Source organism: Polyodon spathula, chromosome 9 (assembly GCF_017654505.1).
Source record: "Polyodon spathula isolate WHYD16114869_AA chromosome 9, ASM1765450v1, whole genome shotgun sequence".
NCBI lineage: Eukaryota > Metazoa > Chordata > Actinopteri > Acipenseriformes > Polyodontidae > Polyodon > Polyodon spathula.
In genome coordinates this window covers 42,248,795-42,261,002 of record NC_054542.1, presented here as the reverse complement: position 1 = coordinate 42,261,002, position 12,208 = coordinate 42,248,795, and the positions used below count along the sequence as shown (strand labels likewise).

Genomic DNA, 12,208 nt, shown 5'->3' with positions numbered 1-12,208 from the left:
GCAGAATGAATTACTGCAGTGTAAGAGTATAGAAATGCAATCCTGTTTGTTAAACACCAACACCACACTTGGAATGTAAAAGTTCAAAGGCAGACATGAATGCTTGTTTTCTTTATATAGTACTTACAGAAACCATGGAAGAAAATGCCTGTGCAAAGTCATACTCCTCTGCTATGTAGTTCAAGGCTCTAAACAGGGCAACGCCAGCGTCCTTGTTACCATCACATTTCTCATCAGTGTTGACAACGAATACAAACCCAATCCTTTTGGGAGAGACCATACATTAATGGGTTACAGTTTCACCTGTGTGCATATCAGCTTTTTACAACACAGAACTAAAGCAACAAAGACAGACCACAAATAAGAAATTAATGATATTCGTACTCTGGCTTGATTCAAGGTTGTTTTGCTGCTGCATCTACAAAAGATAAAACTGGTCTGAATTCAATAGAAAAATACAATATGTTATAAACAATGAAGAAGTGGTTTGTAAACTTGACAGCTGTACCTCAAGGTTAAAGCTTTGAATTCTGCATATAAGGGCGAACCCGGCAGCTGCTCCATCATTTCTTTATTTGTTTCGGAAATAGGGGATGCTACATTAAAAAAAGGGAAGGCACTGGAATGATGTCTTAATTCCCTCCAAGTTTGGGAGATCATGTATACAAACATTCAGGCTAGTGCCTTCAGCACTGAACTCATTTATTTACATGACTAAATTATGTGTATTGAAGTTGTGGATGCTTTCTCCATTAGCTTGATGACCATTTTTGTAAAGTTTAAAAATCAAGTCAATATGTTAAATATAAATGTATGACTTGGATGAAAACATAGAAATGGACATAACTGCCAAAGGTTGGACTATAGCATCAGTTTCTGAACCTCCTAAATTAAATAAGGCATGTCTTACAATTGCAGCACAGTGAAAAACAGCAAATAATAAAAACAACAACACAGAGGTTGTTAAGTACTGAAATGGATTATTTTTGTAAAACAATTTTAATGCAGAATTATCAAGGGCTTCACAACACATTAGTCGTAAAATGTGTTGTGAACCCCCTGAATGTTTTTCCCACCTGGAACCAAAAAGAAGGTATCTGCTAAGGAAGGGTACACTACAATAATCTTTTCACTCCCCTCAGGGATTACAAACCTTCTGTATTTAAAGAAACTTGATCCAGCTGACAGAAGTGTTCTGCTCTATTTCCCACATCACTTACACCTTCAACATCTAATCTAACCCATTTAATTCTTTACAATTTAAATGTGGGACTAATTTAAGCTCTATAGCGAGTTAAACAATCTTCTGCTTGTGGTAGATTATTATTATAATTATTTTTCCTGTAATTAAAAAAAGGTTGACTGTGTATCTTTTTTTTTTTTTTTTTGGTAAACAGAGGACCTTGCTATTTCAGGCAACAAAGCTGTATATGATGTACACTGCCACTTTACATTTCTGTTACTTCTATTTAGTTTCCAAAGTGGTTTCCATGGAAACAAACCAAGACTTAAAAGAAGAGAGATCCGACAGAACCAGAAGGCTGTTGGAATGTATTGATATCAATGGATTCTTACTCTCGGGTAGCACTGACCTGAGAGGAATCTTGTGCTGGTAGAAAAGTTCAGCTAGTTTAACTAGTTCAACCGTTTCTTCTTGAGCAGGATGGATGAACAACACCTGAAAACAACAAAACAATTAGAATCCGGGTTCACTGGGGGTTGGGGATGTGGTTTTGCAGATAAAATGACACTGGAGAATTAAGAGCTTTACTTTTTCCCCCAAAGGTCACACAAATGGCAAGGAGGCCAAGAAGCCCAGCTCAAACACACTTCTGCTGGCTAATGTTAAACTAACTCAACTTGACTGGGGCCACACACAAACACATACAGCTATGACCAAAAGTTTTGCATCTTCTATAATTTAAAAAAAATTTTAAAGAAAAAAACAACATGAACATAATTTAGACCTTTTATTTATCATGTATTCAAAGAAACTACAAAATGATATTCGAAAAAAGTCTACCAGAAGCCATAATAGTAGTACAGTATATCGTTAGATTTTGTAATGTCACATTTTTCAATTTGTCAGTTTTTCATTGTGTACATGAAAAACTACAAAGCAATATGCAATTTAATATGTTAATGTAACATGATTCAGCAGGTTTCATTTGACTTTAGGAAGCAAAACTAGTTAACTCTATAGGGTGATGCTAAATCTGTACAAGCATCAAAAGTTGAGTATTCTAATTAGTTTTCAGGCCCGACAAATAAGACATCTTTGTAAACCAATACCATGGTTGTTAAAACTGCATCTATAGAGTTAACAGCAACAACATACATCTGTAAATAGATGTAAAGCTGCTTTGTGTATTCTTTACCAGATTTGAAATATGTTATTCATTCTCCAATAACACTACTGATGTCTTGAACCAGACATCATTAGAAATGTTAAACATTTTACTAAATTTGTATAAAATAGCAAGATTCAACTCACTGATTATGACACTTTCAAGGGGCCAACATCAAACAACATGATTTTGGGTGTTCACATTTCATGCACAGGCAAAAATAACAAGTCTTGAGCTGAACAGACCACTGACAACATGCTCAGCAGGGCACATCAAGACTGCTCGTCAAGGCTTACCAAACTGAAAAAGTTTCGTCTGATTTGGCGTATAACACCTGGAAACGTCTGCCTTAGAAGCTCCTGACAACTAGACGGCCAGGAATGATACATGTGGTCTGTTTCGATATCATTAACCCACTGAGAAAACAAAAAAAGAGGTGTCAATGCATTCAAGATTCAATAAATGAGCTTCTGCTTATTACTTAGCAAGTCCAGAAGTCTGGCTACCATTTTGATGGTGCACTCATGTGTGTCTGTTGAGAATTATTATTATTATTTTTTTTTTTTTTTTTTTTTAAACATCCTTTAAAAAAAACTCAAACATTCCAGTAAGCAAAAACTCACAACAGGGTGTGCGGTAAGACATATCTTACACATGCCTGTGTGCGTTGTGAGGCACAAGGCCATGATCTTCAGGCAACTACTGCAAAGTTCAGTTCAATTAGGTAATTAAATCAATTAAATATCAAAAGGATGAACAACTCACAGAAATGTTTTAACCTTGCCTTTTTTTTTTGTTTAATAAATAATTTGTTCTTGTAACAAATGTCCATGTAAGTTTAATCAAACTGGAGAAACTTTTCCCTGGATACAGCATTTATTAGCTTAACCAACTACAGAATGCAGCTGGGTATCAAATCTGACTCCTGTGCACCAAAAAGTGCAGATGTCTGAAGGTTTTGCAACACTCAAACATACTGCGCAGCATTTGCCTAAGTCCTGAATGAATTGAGGAAAATGAGTTTCTGTGCCAGGGGGACTAGTAAGAGACAGCTGAGTTTCCATTGATGGCAACTAACTTCTGCAACTACCATTGATTGGTACTCAATTGTGAAAGTGGGGGAAGGACAGCTTTTCTTGTTTTGAAATCAATACATTAATGAATGGATTTATTTAATACCCATCAATAAATACTTCTAAAAGGCAATTATGAGCATGAGTATCAGCACACCCCTAGTATAGTTCTCCCTCGTTATACAATTCAATACTAAACAGTAAGGATGTGGTTACATGAATTATCTACACCGTACTATACTGTACAATGGCCCTTTACTAATTCATGGTTTTCACTATTTTATCATTTTTGGATGTGCAAGTCAGACAGCAAAAACGTCATTTAAATGTATACCTAAATCAGTAAGCAGTGTACGTATCAACTACCTTGTAAAAATAGGCATTACAGCATTGCCTTTTCTAAAGTGCTTTAATTGTCTGGTATAGTGTGTAGTTTTTCGTATTATTCTCATAGGCGTTTACTTTTAAATAGTTGGCTCTCTTACATGCTTAGTCTTTGATCGTTTCTCTTGAAAAACACTCACCATTACTGCAGGATGGCGAATGTCCAGAGCAAAGCTACCCTCCGCTGGGTGAACATCAAGCCTCAGCAGTTTCCTTAGATCATTGTTCTTGATACCAAGGTTATGAAGACCCTCCATGGTCTTACCTTCGCCCCGTATAATATCTAGAACACTAAAAGAAATAAATGTGTACCGCCGGTCACATAATATCTCTATATCTATATCTATATCTATATCTATATATATATATATATATATATATATATATATATATATACACACACACACACACACACACACACACACACAGCTCTGGAAAAAATTTGAGACCACTGCAAAATTATCAGTTTCTCTGGTTTTACTATTTATAGGTATGTGTTTGGGTAAAATGAACATTTTTGTTTTATTCTATAAACTACTGACAACATTTCTCCCAAATTCAAAATAAAAAGTCATTTAGAGCATTTATTTGCAGAAAATGACAACTGGTCAAAATAACAAAAAAGATGCAGTGTTGTCAGACCTCGAATAATAATAAAACATAGAAAATAAGTTCATAATCATTTTTAAACAACACAGTACTAATGTTTTAACTTAGGAAGAGTTCAGAAATCAATATTTGGTGGAATAACCCTGATTTTCAAGCACAGCTTTCATGCGTCTTGGCATGCTCTCCACCAGTCTTTCACATTGATGTTGGGTGACTTTATGCCACTCCTGGCGCAAAAATTCAAGCAGCTCGGCTTTGTTTGATGGCTTGTGACCATCCATCTTCCTCTTGATCACATTCCAGAGGTTTTCAATGGGGTTCAGGTCTGGAGATTGGGCTGGCATGACAGGGTCTTGATCTGGTGGTCCTCCATCCACATTGATTGACCTGGCTGTGTGGCATGGATTGTCCTGCTGGAAAAACCAATCCTCAGAGTTGGGGAACATTGTCAGAGCAGAAGGAAGCAAGTTTTCTTCCAGGACAACCTTGTACTTGGCTTGATTCATGCGCCCTTCAATCTGCCCGATTCCAGCCTTGCTGAAGCACCCCCAGATGAGTCCAATTTTCAGCTTTGCCCAACACCTGGTCGTCTAATGGTTAGACGGAGACCTGGAGAGGCCTACAAGCCACAGTGTCTCGCACCCACTGTGAAATGTGGTGGAGGATCGGTGATGATTTGGGGGTGCTTCAGCAAGGCTGGAATCGGGCAGCTTTGACATGAATCAAGCCAAGTACAAGGTTGTCCTGGAAGAAAACTTGCTTCCTTCTGCTCTGACAATGTTCCCCAACTCTGAGGATTGGTTTTTCCAGCAGGACAATGCTCCATGCCACACAGCCAGGTCAATCAAGGTGTGGATGGAGGACCACCAGATCAAGACCCTGTCATGGCCAGCCCAATCTCCAGACCTGAACCCCATTGAAAACCTCTGGAATGTGATCAAGAGGAAGATGGATGTTCACAAGCCATCAAACAAAGCCGAGCTGCTTGAATTTTTGCGCCAGAAGTGGCATAAAGTCACCCAACATCAATGTGAAAGACTGGTGGAGAGCATGCCAAGACGCATGAAAGCTGTGATTGAAAATCAGGGTTATTCCACCAAATATTGATTTCTGAACTCCTAAGTTAAAACATTAGTATTGTGTTGTTTAAAAATGAATATGAACTTATTTTCTATGTTATTATTATTATTCGAGGTCTGACAACACTGCATCTTTTTTGTTATTTTGACCAGTTGTCATTTTCTGCAAATAAATGCTCTAAATGATTATATTTTTATTTGGAATTTGGGAGAAATGTTGTCAGTAGTTTATAGAATAAAACAAAAATGTTCATTTTACCAAAACACATACCTATAAATAGTAAAACCAAAGAAACTGATAATTTTGCAGTGGTCTCTTAATTTTTTCGTAGTTCTGTCTTAAACCAAGTGTATATATATATATATATATATATATATATATATATATATATATATATATATATATATATATATATATATATATACACACACACACACACATACACACACACACAGTACTGTGCAAAAGTTTTAGGCAGGTGTGAAAAAATGCTGTAAAGTAAGAATGCTTTCAAAAATAGACATGTTAATAGATTATATTTATCAATTAACTAAATGCAAAGTGAGTGAACAGAAGAAAAATCTAAATCAAATCCATATTTGGTGTGACCACCCTTTGCCTTCAAAACAGCATCAATTCTTCTAGGTACACTTGCACAAAGCCAGGGATTTTGTAGACATATAGTCAGGTGTATGATTAAACAATTATACCAAACAGGTGCTAATTCAATATGTAGGTTGAAAAAACAATCATTAACTGAAACAGAAACAGCTGTGTAGGAGGAATAAAACTGGGTGAGGAACAGCCAAACTCAGCTAACAAGGTGAGGTTGCTGAAGACAGTTTACTGTCAAAAGTCATACACCATGGCAAGACTGAGCACAGCAACAAGACACAAGGTAGTTATACTGCATCAGCAAGGTCTCTCCCAGGCAGAAATTTCAAGGCAGACAGGGGTTTCCAGATGTGCTGTCCAAGCTCTTTTGAAGAAGCACAAAGAAACGGGCAACGTTGAGGACCGTAGACGCAGTGGTCGGCCAAGGAAACTTACTGCAGCAGATGAAAGACACATCATGCTTACTTCCCTTCGCAATCGGAAGATGTACAGCAATGCCATCAGCTCAGAATTGGCAGAAAACAGTGGAACCGTGGTACACCCATCTACTGTCCGGAGAAGTCTGGTCAGAAGTGGCCTTCATGGAAGACTTGCGGCCAAAAAGCCATACCTCCGATGTGGAAACAAGGCCAAGCGACTCAACTATGCACAAAAACACAGGAACTGGGGTGCAGAAAAATGGCAGCAGGTGCTCTGGACTGATGAGTCAAAATTTGAAATATTTGGCTGTAGCAGAAGGCAGTTTGTTCACCGAAGAGTTGGAGAACGGTACACGAATGAGCGTCTGCAGGCAACAGTGAAGCATGTGGCGGTTCCTTGCAAGTTTGGGGCTGCATTTCTGCAAATGGAGTTGGGGATTTGGTCAGAATTAATGGTCTCCTCAATGCTGAGAAGTACAGGCAGATACTTATCCATCATGCAATACCATCAGGGAGGCATCTGATTGGCCACAAATTTATTCTGCAGCATGACAACGACCCCAAACATACAGCGAAAGTCATTAAGAACTATCTTCAGCGTAAAGAACAACAAGGAGTCCTGGAAGTGATGGTATGGCCCCCACAGAGCCCTGATCTCAACATCATTGAGTCTGTCTGGGATTACATGAAGAGAGAGAAGCAACTGAGGCTGCCTAAATCCATAGAAGAACTGTAGTTAGTTCTCCAAGATGTTTGGGCCAACCTACCTGCCGAGTTCCTTCAAAAACTGTGTGCAAGTGTACCTAGAAGAATTGATGCTGTTTTGAAGGCAAAGGGTGGTCACACCAAATATTGATTTGATGTAGATTTTTCTTCTGTTCACTCACTTTCCATTTTGTTAATTGATAAATATAATCTATTAACATGTCTATTTTTGAAAGCATTCTTACTTTACAGCATTTTTTCATACTTGCCTAAAACTTTTGCACAGTACTGTATATACACAAACACACACACGTGCGTGTGTGAGAGAGAGAGAAAGAAATTTTAACTTTTAAAAACTGTACCTGAATGCATTCTGAGTGTCTAAATCAATCTGAAGTCCATTAATGAATAAAGCTGCATCGCCAGGGTTAATTCCCAAACTTTCTGTGAGGTGCTAAATAGAATAAAAAATAAAAGTTGAAGACACACTGTCCATGCTTATTTTTTTTGCTGACTGTAGCAAATGTGCAGCACCTTTCAGCTCTGGCCCAGCAATTAATTAGACGACATTCCCTGCCCCAAGATGGTTTCCCATGTACCTGCACGAACCTCTCAGAACTACATTTCCCATCATCCTCCTGCTCACATATGTAACTGAGATGGAGTTACCAGTTAAATTGAAAATGCATTATTCTCTTCTCATTATCCACATAAATGTATGTTAATATATCCAGCACTCTTTAAAAAAAAAATTTAAAAAAAGTTTTCTGATAGACCTTACAACTGCTCTGCAAATATGACTTCAGACTCAGTGGGTTAAACTTGTAAATATTTAAAATGAGCAAATAAACATGACTTGGTGGTTCAGAGTTTCAATTTAGAATAGAACATGTGTTATATATATATATTATATATATATATATATATATATATATATATATATATATATATATATATATAACACGCCCCTAACCTAAGTGAATAGCATTTATTTTGACCTGCTACCAAATTATTGCAATTTCTTTCCCTTTAAAAGGCATGCTAGCTAAGGTTTTAAAACTTTGTATTGGTACTCATAATATTAGCAACTGGTTTCCTTTTCTCCTGCTGAAGGTGATTTTTAGACAATGCTATACAAGAAGGTGCTGCTTTCTAGTACCAAATCACATACTTTGCGGTAGTAGCTAACTTCAAACTTGCGTACAGCATGAAAAACATATAAAAATATATAAAAATAGCAAGAAAGGCATTGATAATCTTCAATTCACCAGGAGAGTACACAGAAAAGGGCTGGGTCACAGTTACTACTGAGGAAAGAAAATTAACTTTAAAGTTATTTCTCCATTAAACAGGGATTTAAGGCTTAATTCAATGGGTTTTTTTTTTCTGAACAATTAAAGTGTATAAAGCAGGGAAAATGGGGAGCAATATAGGTTTGGATTGAATTTACACAATTGGTGATGTGTTTATTGACTGAATTAATGTTCCTTCATAGTTGCTCTATTATGTAATCTATAAAACATCCCCAGGAAAACAAACAAAAAAAAGGGTTATTTGACCTTTACATTTCCCAGCATGCAAAGGTAGTGATCCAATACATGATTAGAAACAATGACAGCGCTGCTCTGATCCAGCCAAGTAATTCTCGCAGAGTGTCCAGCCTTAGGCCACTTAATCACTCGTCTGCTGCTTTCTACCTACTGCCTCGCCGCAGACTAGATGAGATTATAACACCTTTAATCTTGTTCAGTCCTTCTTTCAACCTGGCTTTCATGCAGCCGGATGAGACATATCCATAGCTACACAGCATGTGTCTGCATGGTCACGCTGAAAGGCTAGTGTATTGCAGAATGTGCTCCCAGCTGCATTCGGTTTTTCCGGAAGAATTAAATATTACACCTTCTGTCAGACAATCAACATGGGATGAAGGCAGTTCTGATCAGAAGCTAAGATTTCATTTAGCCTATAAAACCTGCAGGGCTGCTGGTTCTGTCCTGCCTGTAAATCCTTTGTTCTCACCACAGCTTGTTATTGGTGCGAGAGTAGTGGCATGCTACAGGCATATTTATTACTTTATAGGCCAGCGCAAATATTTACAAAGAATGATAATAAGGTGGGCACACAGGAGGATTTTTCTCAACCATCTCCATGACTGGAGGTTGATCAGCAGATGGTCACAGCTTCAAATCTGTGCCTCCAATATCATCGTCTAGTCAACCCAGCTGTGACTAGGTACCAGTTCTGTTGAGACCCAAAACATAGGCACCTACAGTAACAGCAGCTAACTTGTGACAAACAAAAAAAGTCAGCTATCAACAAGCAACCAAATTAGTTTCTTTATGTTTACAGTGTATTTGTTTAGTTTCGTTTTGTTGCTTCTGTGTCTGTTCTTTAAAAATCAGTCATAAGATGCAATCATTCCAGGGCCTATTTGAAACCTCTCTGAGGGGTGCACGTTTTTTGGTACAGCGCTCCATACTTTGTTTTGTTTGATGCTGTGTTAATGAGCCCCATTGTCCCACTCTGATTTTGTTCCTTCCCTGCAGGTGAGCATGAGGGCTTAGTTGACAGTAGTACTCAGGATGCTCAGTCGGGGACCTCAACAGTGCACAGGGATGCAATATGAGGCAAGGCAGGATTATTTTGTCTCAATTTGTGCAAACTGAAATTGAGTTAGGGGCGGTTCAGAAAATAAAATCAAAAACACATTTGCTCGCATTTTAAAAGAGTATGTTATTCTGCTTCAACATAATTTATTTAAAATAATGCTGGGGGTTGTTTTTGTATTAAAAAGAGAAAAAGGAAGTTTGTGAACAAAAACAAAAAATATCATACTGAATGTTTTGTAAACATACAGAAGCAGAGACAGACAAAGAGGGTGCCTCCAAATAACTCCAGATTCCGAAAAACCTTAAAAAGAATGTCAACGGAAGTTGACAAGGATTTATCCAGGTAAATCAGACAGCCTCCATGCACCCCTAGATTATGAAACATTCTTATGTGTACCACACATTAACAGTTTACACCACCATATGAGGGATTTCATTTCAATTTGTCACTTGATTTGCAAACTTTCTGATTTGATCATTTTGCTTAACAATGTTCATTTTAGAGGTGGTTATAAAATAAATTGTAACACTGCCAATACTGGATAATCATAAAAATATGGTCAGATTTTAAATCCAATTTAAAGTATGTAGTTAACAGTAATGTGAAGAGGACATTTTTACATCTGTTGTCATTAACATATTTATAGCCAGATGTTATAAAAGACTTCTGGGCAGAACATACTACTGTACAGCCTTCTTACGATTATTTTCAGAGGACTTGGTTAGAAATCCTTTCAACTCAAAGTTGCCATATGACTTTTGGGATAAAACATAACTTTTACCTGATTATCTTATTAAAATGTATTGCCTCTTAAAAGTGATAATTCAAGTTCACACATTGAATTTGCAGTGCTGTTTAATCTCCATCAAGCACAGCTCTAGCTTAAAGTCTCACCTTTTGATTTTCCTCAATTTCTTTTCTCATTTCTTGGTTTACGACAGTTTTTGTCAGTGATCTGTGGGAACAGTAAAAAAGTTACTGTCACTGACAGCTCTACTTACTCCTGGCTAAGCAGTACAAATCCATTATTAACTCTCAAATCTATCTGATCATCTGTCCATCCTTCAGCACCCTCAAGGTGGATTGTTCAATTCGTACCCCTCAACAGTACAACCAATCTGAATAGTCAATGTGGGATGGCATTCCACATACTGTGTACCCACCTTTTTTCATTTTCTTGAGTACACAAACACATATTTTTACAATAATATTCTTTATACTGATGCAATCAGGAGCGCTTTCTAATTCTAACATCATAAAATTAAAGGTATTGTATGATTACTATTACAATCCATCAGCTAAATGTTGTACATTACCTGGCTTTTGTTGGAAAATTTTGACTTATGTCTCTCATTAACTTCATAGCATCATATTTTGGGGCCGAGGTAATCCGAGTTGCGGCCTGGAAGCTAAGGTCTATAAAAGATTAAAAAAAAAAAAAAACAATACAGAAATTAAGCAGCTTTCTGGTTTATTTATTTTTTTTTGTTTATGATTAGTAACAGACCTTCTTACAATAAAACCTAACAGTTGTTTGTCAAGATTTATTTAACCCACTTTTAAACAGGGATAGCAGCAGGTATTAGTACTATGGTGCGATACAAACTAAACTAAGAGATACTGCATGGTTTATTCTAGTGTACTGCGCCTCTTCTAGCAGTTCCTCAATCTATTCCAAGCTTTACATTCGTCCTCTACCATTCTGAACACATGATCGGACGTGTGATAAAAGTAATGGATTATATGCTACAATGACATTCCTTTATAGACCCTTTATAGTTGTGAAGGGCTGATAATAGAGCAATTTACAAGGTAACAGGTTTTGTCATTTGTTCGACATTCACAAATTCAATAGGAAGTGTCGCACCATGCAATCACCAGTTCTGTGCATTCGTTCTCAAAGCAGCAATACCTTGAAGTTCCCAGACTTTCAGAGGAGCCATGTCATTAGTACTCTCAATGAGGTGCTTTCTGAGCTCTCCAAGTTCTTCCTTCATATCGGGATGCATTTTCCTGCAGAGACAAGACGATTTAACATATACAACAATAAAAAATAAAGTGTCATGTTCAACATCATGCACCACTGCCTATTAACCTGCTGATGGTATGTTTGTGTATAGTTGCTATAACCCCTCTGTGTCACACCATGGTTTTGGCACTGAATTTTTTGATTCAAGTACAGAAAATATAAATCAAAAGGTATTTCCACAGTAACTGTGGGCATAGAAGTTAACAGTCATCAGTGGACAAAAACACCAAAAGACGTCAAGGTTTTTATACCGGTAAGACACTTGATGCATTCTCCCGCTGTAACTTGTTTTGATACTATTTGATAAGTCCTGGGTTTAAAAAAAAAAAAACACTC

At 37.2% G+C, this 12,208-nt stretch overlaps 1 protein-coding gene across 2 annotated transcripts in view; it reads right to left on the bottom strand.

Annotated features, from left to right (window-relative positions):
* Nucleotides 1–12,208, bottom strand: part of uggt2 (UDP-glucose glycoprotein glucosyltransferase 2) — a 60,251-nt gene that overhangs the window by 37,102 nt on the left and 10,941 nt on the right. For both annotated transcript variants that reach the window (XM_041259675.1, XM_041259676.1), the window contains 8 exons: nucleotides 11,756–11,856; nucleotides 11,160–11,259; nucleotides 10,738–10,798; nucleotides 7,596–7,687; nucleotides 3,946–4,096; nucleotides 2,645–2,764; nucleotides 1,593–1,678; nucleotides 128–263 (listed from right to left, as the gene is read on the bottom strand). In XM_041259675.1, coding sequence (XP_041115609.1) covers nucleotides 128–263; nucleotides 1,593–1,678; nucleotides 2,645–2,764; nucleotides 3,946–4,096; nucleotides 7,596–7,687; nucleotides 10,738–10,798; nucleotides 11,160–11,259; nucleotides 11,756–11,856 — 847 coding nt within the window. The remainder of the gene's footprint in view (nucleotides 1–127; nucleotides 264–1,592; nucleotides 1,679–2,644; nucleotides 2,765–3,945; nucleotides 4,097–7,595; nucleotides 7,688–10,737; nucleotides 10,799–11,159; nucleotides 11,260–11,755; nucleotides 11,857–12,208) is intronic.